This window comes from Lepisosteus platostomus, chromosome 3 (genome assembly GCF_059453375.1).
Source record: "Lepisosteus platostomus isolate fLepPlt1 chromosome 3, fLepPlt1.hap1, whole genome shotgun sequence".
NCBI lineage: Eukaryota > Metazoa > Chordata > Actinopteri > Semionotiformes > Lepisosteidae > Lepisosteus > Lepisosteus platostomus.
In genome coordinates this window covers 2450039-2469558 of record NC_142613.1, presented here as the reverse complement: position 1 = coordinate 2469558, position 19520 = coordinate 2450039, and the positions used below count along the sequence as shown (strand labels likewise).

The following is a 19520-nucleotide window of genomic DNA, read 5'->3' as shown; positions in this document are numbered from 1 at the left end:
TGAATATTAGCAAAGAGAAAACTAAATTCTTTGTTGGTGCTAAACAAGATGACAAGCGTCCCAGAGCGTGTATTTTCCTGTATGAGGGTGGGGATAATGAAGGTGTGTATTTTGAGCCCCTGTCAAAGTCTGGCACCCCTGAGGTTCACACAGTGACACACAACAGTGTGACAGTACAGGCGTCCCCCCCCAGCTCCGCCACACTGGAGTACAGGGTGGGATATAAACCCAAGCAGCAGGACAAGTGGGAATCTGGGCTGCAGCCTCACATGGAGTATGAGCTCAGATCCACAGCAGAGGGCAAGCTGGGATACCCCGTGAGCAGTAACATCAAAACGTTAAACACTGTGATAAACTTACGTCCCCCTGGAAAACCCTCACCTCTCCAGGTGTCTCCAACTTCCATCACAATAACCTGGGAAAATCCTTCTGCTTTTGGAGAGGGGGTCAGTATTCTGGGATACATCATTGAATACAGAGAGGAAAGAGAACAGAGCAGAGAGGACACATCTGATCAGTGGCTGAAGAAGAAAACAAACAAAGAACAGTATTCATTTTCTATGGAAGGCTTGACAAAGAAAACATCCTAAAGAATCAGACTCCTGTGTGACTGTGGGGATCTTGGGACCAGCGCACCGAGTGGTGAAGTGGTGATCACAACAGCAGAAACAACACCTGTGAAGCCAATTACAGGCGACCCCAAGAAGTGCACTTTATTGAACAAGGGCAAACCTTCGATTTACAGGCTTAATCTGTCTAAAGATAAACGCAGTACCTGTCCCAAACTCAGCTTTGGAAAAGCAGCAGTGAACAGTAGAAACAGAACGATCATGCTCCTGGGAGCGACGGGCTCAGGGAAGACCACCCTCATCAACGGGATGATCAACTACATCCTGGGAGTGGAGTGGGAGGATGAGAGCAGGTTCAAACTGATACATGAAGAGACCAACAGGACACAGGCTGAGAGTCAGACCTCTGAGATCAGAGCCTATCAGATCCACCCCAGTGAAGGGTTCAGGGTTCCCTACTCTCTCACTATTGTGGACACTCCAGGGTTTGGGGACACCAGAGGGATCGGACAGGACAAAATCATCACCCAGAAGATCAGAGACTTCTTTTCTGATAAGAATGGTATCATTAGTCTTGACGCAGTGTGTTTTGTGGTCCAGTCTGCTTTAGCACGTCTCACACACACACACAAAAGTACATCTTTGAATCAATTCTCTCGATATTTGGAAAAGACATTGCAGGAAACATTGTAGTTCTTGTTACTTTTGCTGATGGTAAGTCACCACCAGTTTTAGAGGCCATCAGAGAGGCAGATATTTTGTGTGCTAAAGATAAAAATGACAATCCTCTTCATTTTAAATTCAATAACTCAGTCTTGTTTGCCTCCAATAATGGAGGAACAGGAGTTTCAGATCAGGATGACTTTGACAAAATGTTCTGGAGGATGGGATCAGTCAGCATGAAGACATTCTTCATCCATTTAAATACAATGCAGACTCAAAGCCTGCAGCTGACAAAGGAAGTTCTTGCTGAGCGCCAACAGCTGGAGGCAACTGTGGAGGGGCTGCAGCCCATGATCAGAGCTGGACTGATGAAGCTGGATGAAATCAGAAAGACACAGGAGGCACTGAAATGCCACCAGGACTGCATAGAGGCCAACAAGGACTTTGAGTATGAGGTGGAAATGACAGTGCCAATAAAGACAGACATCTCTGGAACTGGAATCTTCATCACTAACTGCCAAGTGTGTCATTTCACCTGTCATGATAGCTGTGCATATGCCGATGACAAGGATAAGAAAGATTGTTGTGCAATGGGCTCAGATGGCAACTGCACAGTCTGCCCAAAGAAATGCTTCTGGAGTTTACACTCTAACATGAAGTACAAATGGGAATATAAAGTTACTAAAGAAAAGAGAACCTATGAGAACCTGAAGAATCAGTATGAAGAAGCCTTGGGGAAAAAATGGATGCAGAGGGAATTGTAACACAACTTGCAAAAGAATACTGTCAAGTGCAGAACCAAGTGTTAGCGCTAATTGAGAAACTGAGTCACAGTCTGAAGCGTCTGAAAGAGATCGCCCTCTGGCCCAACCCCCTGGCAACCCCTGATTACATAGACCTGCTGATACAGTCTGAGGAGCAGGAGGCCAAGCCTGGGTTCAAGCAGCGCATAGCTGAGTTACAGCGAGTCAGAGAAGGAGCTGTGATAGTGCAACGTGTGGCCAGAGGAGAGAAACTTCTGCCAGGGGAGCAGAAGGGCTGGTTAGAAAAGGGACTTGATCAGGTAAAAGGGTTGTTTACAGATATGTGCAACTGGATTTAAAAAAATAACACAGCAGAGACTAGTAAAATGTCAGCTGCAGCAAATAAAGAAAACAACGGTGATGAGGTCTCACAGCCTGATACAACATCTAAGAAAAAAAACAAGAAAACAAAATAAAGCAGTGACGTTGGCTGACTAAACCTGCAGTGTATTTAATAGTCACGTTTTTTAATCTGAAGATTTTGATTTTAAAGTAAAAACTACTGGAGTGATGGATGTACACATGCCAAATTTCCACTTGAAACCCAGTCTCTCAAATTCTTAGTCGCACAAGACTGCAGTTCCATCTTCGACAAAACTGCTAGAGCTACACACTTCCTCTGATTATTTTACCTGTGCTGCGTCCACACAAATAGTACAAGAAGTAACGCTCCTTTATCTACTGCTTCCCAATTCTCTTGTTTACTCAAGTACAATACACTCAACCCCCACTCAAAAACAGACCCATCTGTAACTTTCAACTTTCATTCCACCTCCGTTCCCTTTCTGTCCCCTCTCGGCCGAGATCAATTCACTCTTCACTTCAGTTCCCCTTGCCAGGGATGAAGTCGACTGCAGTAGAAGTATTGCCTCAAAACCAGACATGGGACTGCAGCAAGGTCATATTCCACAAACACAGAATCCCACGGGGGAAGGACCTCAGGGATTACTTCCTTTCAGACACCTCCCTTGCTTCGAATGTCTCAGAGCTGCATCACACTGGAGAGAGGGCTGACATCTCTGATGTCAGAATGTGACAACACTGGTCCTCTGGTCACCTTGCCATTTCCTGATTAAGTGGCCTGTCTCCGGACCTACATACTGTTTCTGACTCTCAGAAGTGAAGCACGGACCTCTTCCTTCTGCTAATCTTCTGTTATTTTCAAATCAGTAATCACCAGAATTCAAAACATCAACATGGGCTCTCCTTCACTCATCACTCTCTCCTCCTGGGTGATCCTGTGTTGCCAAGGAAGCTTCTCCGTGCCAGACTCTTCTGTCCCTGTCACAGCAGCAGCCCAGTTTGCTGTTTCCTTATTCATGCTTATTCCTACATTGTGAGGCAGCTTGTCAGTCTGCAGCTCTTCAGGTACAGGGGGTACTCAAGGCTCAGCCCATGCCATCCAGGTTCTTCTTTCTCAGCTATGGGGAGAAGAGACAGTGCCATCTTGCCAGGCAATGTTCTCCTGCCCCACTCCTGGTGCTAATGTCTCCAGCCCTGGCTCAGACAGTCAACAGCGGTCCTCAGGATTAAACACTGCATCTCCACTGGGAATTGTGAACAAGCTCCATGTAGCCCAACAGGGACCCATGTTACCCCATAGAAGAGCATCATTTCTATCCCTTCAAGCTACTTTGCAGCCCACTGAGTGCCAAAGGCCTGTAAGACGGCCCAATGCATCACTGATGAGACTCTCCCCTGGGGCTCTCATTCTCTCTCCTTCCATTATGGAGCTCAGATACAGACTAAAACCTTTTTCCTCAATTGGTTTAATGAACCTCTTAATTAGCCCAAGAGAATTGGCTATTTCCACCCATTTCCACCACAGCTCCATTCCCTCTCTTGGAATCCATCTCCTTCTGAGCACTGAAACCTCAGGCCAGCTGTGCCTTGTCAATGAATACAATTTACAGTTGGCTATCGTGGCCCAAGGACACACCACTGACATCACACAGAAGTAGAAATGTTCTTTGAAGTTTCTCTTTTGCAGCAACTGTGTTTTGATGTGTTTGCTGGAGTCCACCGAGAAATACTTATTGCTGGACTGAGGTGGAGGGGCTGAAGCCACCGTCAGGCCTTGAGTGTCTGAGGTCTGACATTCCCTGCAAAAGATGTAAACCTGCTGATGACGACAGTCTTCACTGCGAGCAGATATCAAAGCCATTGCGAGCACACGAATCTGCACAAGCGTTTCTTAAAATACTGTGAAGAATTTGTCTTCTCCCTTTCTCCAGTATTCCTCACTTTTCCAAAGAATACTAGCATTATATGTGAAAGTTATATATAAAATGAATAATCAGGGTTTGAACTATTGCTTTTTCAAATGTTGACTTTGTTCAAATGTAACTTTAGTGAGACTATACTACTATAATCACTTTGTTTTGAGTGAACGTTTAAAACAGTGAAATTGAATTGTCTAGTTTTAAGGTACTTTTCTAAAAAGGGCAAAACCCACCTTCATCTTTTGTACGAACATGTGCACTCCAGATACGATTTCTATTGTTTGATGTGAGTACTTGGTTTCGTAAGTAAACCAGTTAAAGAAGGGAACAGAGGTCACAAGTTCAGATTTTAACATAATAATAGGTGACCTTTAAATGTGTGACGGGCACCAGACAAGAGCCGGTCTGTGGAGAGCCTTGTGACTTTGTTTCTACAGATGTGGTTGAATTCTACTTAAGTGCCCTGAAGTGTCTAAATATTTTTAAAGTATTACACTAATTTTTCATATTTACAATACTAAATTACTGGTATTCAGGTTTAGACTGGTCATGCCTTTTGACTTCCAGTTATCACTTGCACTGTAAATTTAGTTTACTTGCTATATTGCCATTTATATCTGCATGTTTGATACGGTGTATATCTCATGAATTAACATTAACAACAAGAGTTAAGGTGTTTTTCTACAGCACAGAACTATTGATCTATTAGATACATTTCTTGTATGTTAAAGGAGTTTTAATTGCTTTAATTGTGACTTAGATTTAATTGCTTTGATCTTGACTTAATTTAGCAGATAAAATAAGATTGTAATCTCTATATACTGTAATATTTAGATTCAAAATAAATAACTACAAATTTGATATGAGCAATATCATTTCTGAGTCATCGTGTTTTTGTCGGAGTGAATATCTGCACACTGGGGTTCTGTTAACGTAAGAGCTATTATTGCCATCAAATTATTTATTAACCTAAATTACTGTCTGTGAAAACTAAACTCTCAACCTGCCACCCTGCTTGTTGGACACAGTGAGCTGCTTTACAGCCCTCTTTCCACTGCTGCTCTGTCAAACTGTAGTACAGATAACGGCTCACTTCCCTCTTAAGTCGCTCAGTATTCAGACAGCAGACTGCGACTCCTTCTGCAATATAAGATTACAGATCATAAGTGAGTCCTGATAAAAAAAAACTGCAAACTGTGACCTGCAGTTCAAGCAGAAGCTTGACTTTGGCAGCTGTTCCTTCAACACTAGACACTGTGAAAGTCTACTGTCCTGAGGAATCAATACTTCGAATTATTGTTCCTGTGCCTAGTAGGCTTAGCAGGTCTTCATCAGGTCAGCTGACATAAATGGTTTTCCCTTCTGATTGCTCCTCCACCCCTAGTTGTCCCCCACTTCTGTATATATATTTGGAATCATTATTGAAAAGGAAATCCACGTATGTGTCACGCCCGACATCCCTCCCTAGAGGGCGCTCCACTGCTCCATTATTGTTCCTGTGATTGTTAAGCTCCCCAGGTGAACCCTCTTAGCTTCATTATTTATAGACTAGCTCCTCCAGTCCTCGGGGCTCATTATTACAGCAAGGATGTCGCGAGGCCCGCCGGGCACCAGGAAACCCTACGTCCGTCTCCTGAGGGCACAGGGCTCATCCCCGACACCTCCTGCTCCCTGAGCCCGGGGTCTGGAGGACTTGAACTGTCACTATTATTAGAACTTAGAACATTTGGTGTTCCTGCTCTTAGTTTGTTCAGTAGTTTTACGAGTCACAGCCCTGTGGTCTGTGACTTAGAATCAATTCACATTACTTATACAGCAATGTACGCCCGAGAAATCAGAAACACCTGTCAACCATTTGTCTCCGTGCTTATGCTCACCTGAAATTTGAGGATTGAACCCAACAAATGATACTGTTCTCACAGTGCTGAATATGTATCTAAAGAATGTCTAACGAAACAGAAGCTGAAATCTATACTTGTTGTAGCCCTGTGCCAATTCATGCAAATAGTTTTAATAAGTAAGTTCTTTTGTTTTTATAATCAGGAGGGAGGGCCATAGCAATACAGCAGAAAGTGCCATCACCGTTTGCCAATGTCTTCTCACATGCTGTGTTCAGAGGGTCGTATTTAAAAAACGGTACAGTAAATTTTCTTATACTTCAGGATTTTGATAGTCTGAAGTATACATTGTATACAATGTGAAGTATCACATTGTCTCTCACACCTCAGTGTCAGAATTGTGAGACGTTTTTATCATTGGGGAGGAGGGCCATAGTAATAAGCAGAAAGGGCAATCACCTTTTCCCAGTATAAGTTCAAGTTATACTGAGCTTTTAAAATTGTTTTGCGATTTAAAAAAATATATTCCATACAAAAACACATTTTGGATAGTCGCTATTTATTTGGCTATTCCCTTTCACTGAGGATGTCTACGGTACTCCATCTGGATCAGTACTGACCGAAGAGAGCCATCTACATGTGAGAGGCGATATAACATCACTGCAGCAGCATTTAAGGTGGAACGAAAAACACGAATAAGAAGCCAACTCCAGCCTCGTCGCTGCTCCTCCCACTCGCTAGCTTCAATGTTTATCCTCGTCGCTAAAGATGTGGTAACTTCCAATGTGCACGCTTTGATGAACTTCAACGCTCTTTACTGTATTCTAACGAACAGTTAAGAACAGTTAAGAAGAGGGCGGAGCGGTGCCTCTGTGGCTCAGGATCTGTGCCTGTGGCAGGAAGGTTATAAGTTCAAATCCTGTGGCTGGCAGAGGAATCCTACTCCGTTGGGCCCCTGAGCAAGACCCTTCACCCAAACTGCTCCAGGGGTGCTGTATAAATGACTCACCCTGTGGTCTGACCCCCAGCTTCTTTCCCGGTCTGTGTGTCTCATAGAGAGCAAGCTGGGGTCTGTGAAAAGACAAATTCCTAATGCGAGAAATTGTATATGGCCAATAAAGTGATCTGATCTTAAGAAAAAACTTCTCAAACAGCAATGCAGTTTACTTGCTTACACACACTTCGCTAACACGAGAAGGTGGACAACCAACAGCTCCAGTTTCGATCACAAACAACCTCTGACCTATAGATGATGATAACCTGCAGAAACTATAATATTGTACAGTACCTTCCTGCACAGATAATCGTACCATCCCAGCTGCTGGGACTTTGGACCTCTTTCCGTAACTGACTTCTTGTAACTGCAGTCATTTCTGAGAAAAAGACTTCAGCAGCAGGGGGAGTGACTCCTAGGTCAGGATATAAGTGTGAGAAAGTGCAGAGTCGGTCTAATCCACATCCTCAACTTACAGGTGTCTCCACGTTCTCTGTCTTTGGGTGAGTACCAAAATGTCATTTGGAAATTATTCAGTACATACTGTAACTTAATGAGCAAATAGATTTTTAAGTAAAAAATATTTTAAATTAAAGATTTTACTCAGGGATTAAAAAAATATTGATGTAGTGGCTATTGTTCTATCTCTTCTTTAAATATTTAAAAACTGCTAGCACATAATACAGTCTCTGAACTTTGTTGCTAATATCCAGAAATAATAAAAGATTAACAAATGAGTACAAATGAGCTAGGCATTGATGAGTGGATCAGAATTTATAACTGGTGATTATTTTCAAAACATATAGAAACACAATAATACAACTGTGATGTGCAATTATAAAACTTGACCCTTTTTGTAAATTTGCAACTTCATGCTGCTGTAGTAGTTATAGTTTGGAAAGCAGAATGGATCTTGAGGTCAGAAACAGACACATATAAATGAAATAATGGTAACTGGGGCAAAGACATGTTCTCTTTTACCAGATAAAATACTTGTATCTTAATCACTGAAAACACTTTATTAATATAAAATTCACAGGTAGGTGTTTTTAATGTAAAGCTGAAGTGTGTGTTTCTGGGATTCAAGCAGGCTGTACCTGCATGAGATCTGTGGAGTCGCTCTCCGATAGTGATGTTTCTGGACAAGGTTACCTGACTGGTGCTGCAGTCTTGGGAACTGGACCAGTCTGAGGGCTGAAATAGTTTAGATAATGTGACACTGTGGGCTTTCCGGACTGCCTTCTCACAGGCTGGAAGGCTGATACCTCGAGAGCAGGTAGAGAGATGGTGTGTAGACATGCAGAGATATAAAGTTTGCTCCGTAGCTTTACAGCCAATGGCATAGTTCTAGGATGAACACAGGGGAATCACGTGAGAATGTAATACAGGGTTTCTAATTAGGAGGCCCAGTGGTGCTGATAGACATTCTCATGCGAGTTCGGGAGAGAGAACAGTTTAAAGGGCTGCCTTGGTGGTGTTAGGGGCCCTCTAGTGGTGAACAGGAGAAGATCCCTTCCACTGTGTCACACTACTGTAGGTGCACATTTTCACACTTGGTTCAAAAAAATTCTCATAAAATTCCTCCACAAAGCAGATTTTTGTCTAGGATTAATTGGGTATTGTGAGAACTGGCTGGTACCTTTAAAGAAACAGCCCTTGATGGGTTAGGGATAAAGGTGGCTTCTATTAAAGGTAAAGAGATTATTTTTAAAATAACAGTGATGAAATAATCCTTTCTAGGTTTTTACCCAGCGGATCCAATTATCATTGGCATCGGCTGCTGCTGCTGTTTCTTCTTTAGCCTGACGGCCACGATGATAACTGCCCTGTAATTAGGCACGAAACCTCGTCAAACTGCAATGGACAGAAAGGTGAAGCACTGACCTTGCTGGTGTCCAAAAGCGAGAGCAGTGGTTGTGTCCGAGGGCTGGTCTAGTGGGGATGGCGTGAGCAGAACGTCTTCACGGGAGTCTTGGATCTGCTGTCAGTGCCGAGTACAGTAGCTCTTCCTTCATGTCTCACCCCCAGGACCTGTACAGAACAAGCAGGTTGGCCGATGGAACTCAGGTGCTGTGACTTGATGTCTCAGTCTAGATTTCTTGTCTTTCTGTTTTTGATGTGCAAGGATATTGTCAGTACGGGTGAAAAGAAAGGTCTTTATCTGAAGGTCTTTATTGTCTTTGTTCTTAATCATAGCCAGATTGAGTTTCTTGCTCCATAGTGTATGGCTGGATAAAGCTTAATCAAATAGTGATTTTGTGGAAATAGGATCACTTGTTAAAATACCCTGAACATGATCAGCTACACCACACATCTGTGAACATTAGGACTGAACAACAGTAATAAGAATCACTATGTTCTCTTGGTACCAGAGCCAATAACACTTGCACACAAGTTCCATTAAGACTAAATCTGAGCAGTTCAAAATGTTTAAAGAATGTATTTGCTTTTTTCTGATGAATCTTGTGCCCAAATGCCACATTGCAGCACTTTATAGTACTCGATTAAATTTCAATTTCTTGAAATAAAAAACACTTTAGCGGAGTCATACCTGCTGAATAAAAGGGGTGTGATAAGAGTTATAACACTGCTTCTCCAGAGTAACATTTTTGGAAACCTGTTCAGTGAGAGGCACAGCACGCACTGAACAACCACAAAATTTAAGTTTGCAAAGATCGAAAGCTCAGGAGGGGGCTCCGCCTGTTTCCATTTCCTCTGAAAGCTGACAGCTCTAGTAGACAATGTTTCAACAAGGGGGTGTTCTTGAAGGAAAGCCAGCGCCCAGCACCAGAATCCATCTTTGAGAAACAGAGGGCTGAACTGTCCTGATGTCTCTGAGAGGAAATTGTGAGGTCTGTGGACAGAGGTCATTGCTGAGGGTCCTGCACACTGTGGTAGCAACTTGCTTCCAGCAAGAAAACAGCTCAGGATTTATCTTGGACAGGTCCCGCTTATAATACCGAGTGGTCCCCCTAGTGGCAATATCAGGTATGACACTCACCATTGCTTGCATAGAAAGTTAAAATTTTCAACTAATAAACTAACATCCGTTATTCCTTATTGGAAAAAGAATGTACAAAGCACTGGATGTGTTTCCCCATCACTTACTTAATTTCTTTACAAAAGTGTAAACAGAAAATTTAATTAACATTAAATGACAACACTAGGTGTCGTATGCATTCAAGTAAAAACTGTGCTCTGCTTGTTAATGTCAAATGAATGGCAAAAACATGAGTTAAGAACTCTAAAATTTAAAACCTGTGAGAATCACACCTGAATAGTCATAGGTTTTAACAAATATAGGACATTTTGCCAAGATCTCCTGAAGGAAACCAAAATTCCTGTAGGTGAGATATTTTAATCCCAGATTTGAACTGACCAAGCAGAACTGTGGCAGACCAGACTATCTCTCTGGCTAATAAATAGAGCAAAAAAGAGACCAGAATTCAAAATACAGAACCAGAGGAGCCGGAAGACAAGGAGTGAAGACCAGAGGAGCCAAAATGCCCAGAAGGAGAAGCAGGAGCAGGAGTTCCACTGGACCAGGGAAGCACAGTCTGATACTCGGCTCCACCTCAGCTGCTGCTCCAGAACAGGCTGGTGTTGGGTGTGAAGGCTCACTATCCATCCTGACTTTTCTCTGGGTTCAGTCTTTGAAAATTTGCCCAAAGCCACAGACGAGGCTCCACTTGTCACAGTCTGAAGGAAAAAGTTTCACTGCAACTGGGCTGTGAGGAAACGTCACATGGCTGGACTCTTTTATACTGAGTCTCACAAGGAGAAAAAGCATCAACGCTCTCTCAGTGGCTTGATCGTCTCCAGTGGTTGGAGTCTCTTTCTCTCTCTCCCTCTTTGAGCAGCAGAGCTCAGCTGCACAGCACGTCCAGCCCTTCACGGCTGCCTCACATCCCTGAAAGGAGGCAAATGTGTAAACACAGTGGAACCTGGCTGTCAGGTGTCATGACCATGAAGACTACCTGCCGGCTCCACTCAGGTGGAGGCCCAGCTGACCGCCTGTCACAGAGCTGCTCTGATTCCACCACCGATTATTCATGTTCCAGGTGAAGGTGTCACTATAGACCTGACTGGCCCTACACCCCAGCTGGCTGAAGGACACGACTGTATTTTAACTCTATCTGGAAGAGATCCTTGTATGACACACAGCCTTTTCAACAGTGACACCATACCTGGCAAAAAAACTGATTTCGTTGAACCAGGTAGTAATGAGATATTTTACCTGATTTTCAGGGGGTGATCAAAGTATTGCATATATGAACATGGAAGTTTTAACTGGGTATTGAATGATAAGTACAGTTGAAACAGCGGACAAACAATATTATAGACAGCAGTAACGTCATGACAATAGAAACAAATAGGTCTAAAAACATGCAACAGCTCACCATCTCTTTGTATAAAATAAGGCAACGGTTGGGTTTCACTTTTTTAAAGAGCTGCTTGGGTGTTGTCTAGGGGAAAGAAAGTGCATCTCCACTGGGTAACTCCTGTATTATTTCAAAGCAGTACTTCAGGGTGGTGGTAACCAGGTGGATACAAACCAGGATTCTCTATACATATAGTTTTCAACAACTTAGTGCCCATGCCGTTTTTTTAAGATTGAAGAATTTTTATAGCTTAATACGGACAGAAATCCAAGTAGTAGATAAGTGAAGGTTCCAGAGCCAAGCTTCATCGACCAGGAATTTAATCTAACTGGATACCCAGATTCACAGCTACATCCATTAATGTAAAACCTAAATTATATATGTAAAGATACAAACATATATAACTGTTGACTTTAAACCTTCTTTCTACAGTATCCAGTCCACCACCAGCCATGTCATCTGTAGGAACTGTTCCCATTGAGATGGCAGCTCTGGGCAGACCCTTCCAGCTGGGGATGCTGTATGACTGCCGCAGGGACGCACTGATCCCAGGTAAACCCACAGCACAGCAGACACAACTACACACTGTTCCAGCTGGGCTGCTGTATGACTGACACACTGATCCCAGATACACCCACAGCACAGCAGACACAACTACACACTGTTCCAGCTGGGCTGCTGTATGACTGACACACTGATCCCAGATACACCCACAGCACAGCAGACACAACTACACACTGTTCCAGCTGGGCTGCTGTATGATTGACACACTGATCCCAGATACACCCACAGCACAGCAGACACAACTACACACTGTTCCAGCTGGGCTGCTGTATGACTGACACACTGATCCCAGATACACCCACAGCACAGCGGACACAACTACACACTGTTCCAGCTGGACTGCTGTATGACTGACACACTGATCCCAGGTAAACATTCCAGATGAAATCTATTAATTTAGTGCCAATATACAATATAGGATTACAGAATACAATTTCAATCTTATTTGAATTTCATTGACATGTCCTAAACTCTCCTCACAGGTCTTTTTAAGCTTCTCAGTTCATGAAACAGTTAATTCTATCACTGAAGCTGTTGAATCATAATAATAATAATGTTTCTTTATTAGCCCTATACAATTTCTTGCATTAGGAATTCGTCTTTTCGCATACCCCAGCTTTTCTCCAAGGAGACACAAACACACAGACAGGGAGAGAAGCCTAGGGTCAGAGCGCAGGGTCTGCCATTGTACGGCGCCCCTGGAGCAGTTGGGGTTAAGGGCCTTGCTCAGGGGCCCAACAAAGTAGGATTCCTCTGCCGGCCACAGGATTTGAACCGGCAACCTTCCAGTCACAGATGCAGATCCTGAGCCACAGAGCCACTGCTCCGCCCACAAGATTAATGAACTTCTTTATCACATCAGTGTCTCTCTATATGAAGCTTAGTACTGAACAAACCTCTTTGGCATTGTCCAGTGTGTCAGGAGCATTAGGTAATCAACCCTGATTCTATTGCAGCCATCACGCTGTGGGACCATGAGGAGCTACAGAAGAAAACCAGTGTGCGCTCCCAGAATAAAACTGAGCTCAGCGTCTCTGCCTCAGACTCCATTGATGACAAAGCTTCGGCCCTGCAGGTGGACGCCTCACTGAAGGCCAGTCTGCTGGGGGGTCTTGTAGAAGTGGGAGGAGCCGCCAAGTACTTCAATGACAAGAAGAAATCCCACAGCCAGGCCAGAGTCACTCTGCAGTACCACACCACTGTCAGGTACGAGCAGCTGACCATGAGTCACCTGGGCCGAGGGCAGGTGACCCATCCCAGTGTGTTTGAGGACGACACGGCCACCCATTTGGTCATAGCCGTGCTGTACGGGGCTCAGGCCTACTTTGTGTTTGACAGAGAGGTGTCTGAAGAAGAGAACAAGCAGGAGATTGAGGGAAAACTGAAACTCACGATTGAAAAGCTGAAAGGAATCTCAATTAGTGGCAAAGCCTCTCTGGAAATGACAGAACAGGAAAAGGCCGCTGGAGAAAAGTTCAGCTGCACATTTCACGGGGATGTTCAGCTGGCGACAAACCCGTCCACTTTTAAAGAGGCCATTGAGGTCTACAGAGCCCTCCCGACTCTGCTCGGAGAAGGAGGAGAACACGCTGTGCCCATCAGGGTCTGGCTGTACCCGCTGGTCAAACTGGACTCCAAGGCTGCTAAGCTGGTCAGACACATAAGCAACTGTTTTGTCATATGGGCACAGACTGCAGTGGAGAACCTGGATGTGACTGAAATGCGATGCAGCGATTTGCAGAAACACACAGTTTCCCAAACCTTTCCTGACGTCAAAGGAAAAATAGAAAATCTGAAACAACTGGTCCTTCAGTACAAACTGAATTTCATGGATAGATTAGCCTGTGTCCTGCCAGCTATTAGGGGAGGTGAGAAAGATGAAGAAGAGTTCAGAGAGCTGATGAAACATCATGAAGACTCGCCTTTCAACTTAGACAGGCTTCAACTGTGGCTGCAGAATAAAGAAAGAGAAATGAAGGCAGTCAATGGATATCTTACTAAACTGAAAGACAGTGGTATAAATGTGCTGTCCACCCAGGAGGAACTGGACCAGGTGCTGTTTGATCCAGACACTGAGAATGTGGTTTGTTTCAGCTTCACCTCACTCAGCCAGCCTGAGCCGTATCTGTCAGAGCTGACCAGCTACCTCAGACACCCAGAGAGCAGGAACACTGACACTGACACACAACAGGCCAGTACAGGATGGGTAAAGAGAGAGTCTGGTCAGAAGATGAAACTGTGTCTGAAGGATTTCCTTGAGTTAGTGAATATTAACAAAGAGAAAACTAAATTCTTTGTTGGTGCTAAACAAGATGACAAGCGTCCCGGAGCGTGTATTTTCCTGTATGAGGGTGGGGATAATGAAGGTGTGTATTTTGAGCCCCTGTCAAAGTCTGGCACCCCTGAGGTTCACACAGTGACACACAACACTGTGACAGAACAGATGTCCCCCCCCAGCTCCGCCACACTGGAGCACAAGGTGGGATATAAACCCAAGCAGCAGAAAGAGTGGGAATCTGGGCTGCAGCCACACATGGAGTATGAGCTCAGATCCACAGCAGAGGGCAAACTGGGATACCCCGTGAGCAGTAACATCAAAATGTTAAACACTGTGATAAACTTACGTCCCCCTGGAAAACCCTCACCTCTCCAGGTGTCTCCAACTTCCATCACAATAACATGGGAAAATCCTTCTGCTGTTGGAGAGGGGGTCAGCATACTAGGATATATCATTGAATACAGAGAGGAAGGAATACAAGGCAGTAAGGAAACATCTGATCAGTGGCTGAAGAAGAAAACGAACAAAGAACAGTATTCATTTTCTATGGAAGGCTTGACAAAGAAAACATCCTACAGAATCAGAGTCCGGTGTGACTGTGGGGATCTTGGGACCAGCACACCGAGTGATGAAGTGGTGATCACAACAGCAGAAACAACACCTGTGAAGCGAATTACAGGCGACCCCAAGAAGTGCACTTTAATGAACAAGGGCAAACCTTTGATTTACAGGCTTAATCTGTCTAAAGATAAACGCAGTACCTGTCCCAAACTCAGCTTTGGAAAACCAGCAGTGAACAGTAAATACAGAACGATCATGCTCCTGGGAGCGACGGGCTCAGGGAAGACCACCCTCATCAACGGGATGATCAACTACATCCTGGGAGTGGAGTGGGAGGATGAGAGCAGGTTCAAACTGATACATGAAGAGACCAACAAGACACAGGCTGAGAGTCAGACCTCTGAGATCACAGGCTATCAGATCCACCACAGTGAAGGGTTCAGGGTTCCCTACTCTCTCACTATTGTGGACACTCCAGGGTTTGGGGACACCAGAGGGATCGGACAGGACAAAACCATCACCCAGAAGATCAGAGACTTCTTTTCTGATAAGAATGGTATCGGTTGTCTTGACGCAGTGTGTTTTGTGGTCCAGTCTGCTTTAGCACGTCTCACACACACACAGAAGTACATCTTTGACTCAATTCTCTCGATATTTGGAAAAGACGTTGCAGACAATATTGTAGTTCTGGTCACCTTTGCTGATGGGCAGGCTCCACCTGTTTTAGAGGCCATCAAAGCTGCTGATGTCTCTTGTGCCAAAGAGAAAAATGGCACCCCTCGCCATTTCAAATTCAACAACTCAGTCTTGTTTGCTACTAATGAGGGATCAACAGGAAGTTCACATCAGAGTAAGTTTGATAAAATGTTCTGGCAGATGGGTTCAGAAAGCATGGATACATTCTTTAGCTTTTTGGACACCATGCAAACCCGAAGTCTGCAGCTGACAAAGGAGGTCCTAGAGGAGCGCAATCGACTGGAGGTGACAGTGGAGGGGCTGCAGCCCAAGATCAAAGTCGGACTGACGACACTCAGTGAATTGGAACAGACACAAGAAGCACTGAAACGTCACAAACACTGTATAGAGAAAAACAAGAACTTTGAGTATGTAGTAGAGGTCACAGAGCCAGTAAAGGAAGATATCTCTGAGACTGGAAACTACATCACCAACTGCCAAGTGTGTCATAGCACCTGTCACTATCCCTGTCAAATTCCTAATGATGATGATAAAAAAGATTGTTTGGCAATGGATAATAAAGGAAACTGCAGGATTTGTCCTGGGAAATGTGTCTGGAATGTACATTTTAATCAGAAGTACAGATGGGAATACATAACGAGAAAAGAGAAAAGAACATATGAGGATCTGAAAAGGCAGTTTGAGGACGCAAAGGGGAAAAAGATGAGTGCAGAGGAAGTTGTCAAACAGCTTCAGAAGACATACAAAGAGGTACAGAAAGACGTCTTTCAATTAATTGAAAAATTGAGTCGCACTCTGAAGCATCTGAAAGAGATCGCTCTGCGGCCCGACCCTCTCAGGACCCCAGATTACATTGACCTGATGATACAGGCTGAGGAGCATGAAGCCAAGCCTGGATACCTGGATCGCATCAGAGAACTACAGCAAGTCAGAGAAGGAGCTGTGATAGTGCAGAAGGTGGACAGTGGAGAGAGTCTGCTTCCACAGGAAGAGAAGACTTGGAAAGAGTGGGTAAAGGACAGTGCCTCAGAGATTTTACAAAAAGTAAAAAATAAGATAGGTTGAAAGCATACTATACAAATAAAATTAAGTGCATATTAAGTGAGAAATACAGGACTGACTGATGTTACCATATACATGTCCCCTTTCTAACATTCTGATAAAGATATTATTAAACTGAAAAGCAGCAAATAAAAGTTATTGTTCCATATACGTTTTGGCACCATGCAAGTACATGTTAGTGAATACACCACAAGAAACTCATTTTGTTCAAATGTTTGACAGATGTAAAATAATTTTACTGGGATACTGTTTAATTGTTACACTGATGATCTGACAAGGGAGTGAAAGAGCATTTCTGAAATGTGTTTTCTTTTGTTTTCTATAAAACATTAATGCATATTGTGTTCTCTGTGACCCTTTTTCTGTATTGAATTCAAAGACAATTTTCATTCATTGGCCTGATTTCATGTTTCTTGTACTGTCTTTAAAGAGATATAACCTTTATATAACTTTTCATGAAGAACAGCACAAGTAACCTTCTTTGTGCTCAGTGGTTTTAAATAAATACAGTCTCAGTGAAACTTGAGCAATGCAATATTTTATACTTCTCATCCAGTCTGTCTCCCGAACAACCTTTAAAGAGCCTCTCAGGTTCCTATGATTCAGTTTAGGGAAAGGCTCCCCCAGCACCCCTCACTGTGCAGGAGAGTCACTGCACCCCCTCTCTGCTTGGCCCACTGTCTCCAGAATGCTCTTGACACGTTACTGTCGTCCCTTAAGCCGGCGTCGGGCTACAGGACTCGACACGACCTCTAGTCAGAGAGCATGTCAAAATTAACGACTGCAGCTGCTAAGTCTGGCTGCCTTTTCTGTCCCAGAGGGTGTCAAATGATACGACTAGGAATCGCAGGGGTGACTAATCACACGATTCCCTCATGACTTTTCATCCCGGTTCCACATCTCGTATCGCGCCGCGAAGGTACCACAAGGTCGCCTCATTTTGGCAGCCAATCACCGTGAAGCACCCCGGAATAAGAGGAGGAGCAACACACAAAGTACACAAACACGAAACGCCGAACAGACATCTGTGCTGGCTCCACAGTTCGACGAGCCTCTCCTCCATTTGCCCAGTCCAACACACTCGCTTTCCCTCTTTCCTTGCAGCCGCACTGTACTTCCACTTGCGCACTCATTGGCTGTGACTGTCGCAGACACAAGAGCCCACCCCTGCGACTGGCGACTGGCTACGAGAAAATCAAACCTGTCTGAGTTTGTCGCAGCCAGTCGCAGAGAGTTGTAGGGGCTATTAAGAGCAATATGACTGAGTCTCTGGGGATGTCACACTACACAACTGACAGTAATGGGCGCGCGATGCGACTCTCTACAACTCGCTGTGGATTTCTTACGATCTTGTAAATGAAGGCCACGACTGGAAATCCTAGGAACAGTCGTGTAGTGTAACGCCAGCATGAGACACTACCTGACTGCAAACTTTGGTTTCAAAGAACACCAATAGTACCCCACACAGGTCTGTCAGTATAAGCATGAACACCTTTATTTGCTAGTAGAGTGGGTGTCTTTTACTGCCCCCCAGTCTGGTCTAACCTCATGAGCAGTGCACTCACAGCTCTCTAGGTAGACTAGGAGTCTGCTGGAGAGTGTCACTGCCCTGCGATGGGCTGGCGTCCTGTCCAGGCTGTGGTCCAGTCGAGAGCCCTGTGTCTGCGGGGCTGGGCTCCACTAAAGACTGAGCTGTTACTGAAAGCGGAGGTACGGTAAGAAAAGCTCCCTCTTGGAACAACTGTCAACTCTTCTGTCAGAAATGTCCATTTTTCCAATAGGGATTCCTCTCAAGTAGAAAGGAAACACCTGCACTGAACTTAGACCTGTTTCATACCCAGTCTTTACAAATTACCAGAGAGACAGGCTGACAACACTGCAGATCCATCAACCGAACCACATGGACACATGTTAGTCATGCTTGTAGAAATAATCTCTGTGTTTTTAAATAAGCTTCATACGAAGAGACACTGAAATATGGACATGAGCACCTCAATTAGACCAAAGCACAGCATGTGACTGACTGCTCAAATCCTGACTTCCCCCGGCTAAGCGCCATAAAACACTCTGGAGAAACAGGGTTATCGCTGTCCAGTTTACATCTTTTAAAATCTGAAGATGATCTCCGCCCTGTGGCCGTCTGGAGCCCTGCAGGAGCCTTTCCTGCCTTTATTAACAGGGTCCCCCTGTACTGTCTGTCACACACCCCTAAACTCGTACAAGCTGTTTTTAAAAGTTTACCTCCAAGCAAGATTATTGACCCAAATGACTAACTTGTCCTTTGTATAGTTAAAACAACCTTCGAACAAAACGGTAGACATGTTACAATGAGTATTTAACACATGACAGGTGACTATATCCACAATTTATGTCAAATATTATCAGTTATTTTGACTAACCTGTGACGCCCGACCTCAGCACAATAACCGGCCAGAGACGTTACACAGCTCACGCGCAAACGGGAATCTCGCGCTACGGGAGGCGGAGCCACCGCGAAAGCGGCAAATCTGCGGGCCAATCATCGTCGCTTCTCTGCAGTGTAGGCGGGGCCCCCAGGCACCCGCCGAGACAGGTGATTGGCTTCGTGCTGGTGCCAATCACTCACAGGCAGTTTTGAAAACCCTCGAGCTTGCGGCGAGGCGCGTCTGCCGCCACTCGCGGGGCGCTGCGTTCCCGCTCATTTCCACCCGTAATGACGTAATAACAGGGGTGACCTGTCCCTTCTCTCTCGCCTCAGGGCAGTTTGAAGAGGTTGGCCTCCCCGCGGACGGCACAGACGGCGAGTTGGTGCTGCGCTTGGGCGGTTCGTGCCGATGCGTAGTGACCGCTGTGCTGCTCTGGTTCCCGGGATATAGCGCCTTGTTTTTTCGCGGGGGGAGAGAAGTCAC

The 19520-nt window shown here is 44.6% G+C and overlaps 2 protein-coding genes and 1 pseudogene across 2 annotated transcripts in view; 2 read left to right on the top strand and 1 right to left on the bottom strand.

The window, feature by feature from the left end:
- The window catches only part of kdm5c (lysine demethylase 5C), a 162582-nt gene that overhangs the window by 75266 nt on the left and 67796 nt on the right, over positions 1–19520 (bottom strand). The gene's annotated exons all lie outside the window — the stretch shown is intronic.
- Positions 1053–4484, top strand: LOC148674055 (uncharacterized; annotated as a pseudogene).
- LOC148674051 (uncharacterized) overlaps positions 11846–19520 on the top strand; it is a 30350-nt gene continuing 22675 nt past the window's right edge. The window contains exons 1-2 of the mRNA XM_088627034.1: positions 11846–12023; positions 12992–15569. Of these exons, the coding sequence (XP_088483160.1) occupies positions 11924–12023; positions 12992–15569 (2678 nt within the window). The 5' untranslated portion in view covers positions 11846–11923. The remainder of the gene's footprint in view (positions 12024–12991; positions 15570–19520) is intronic.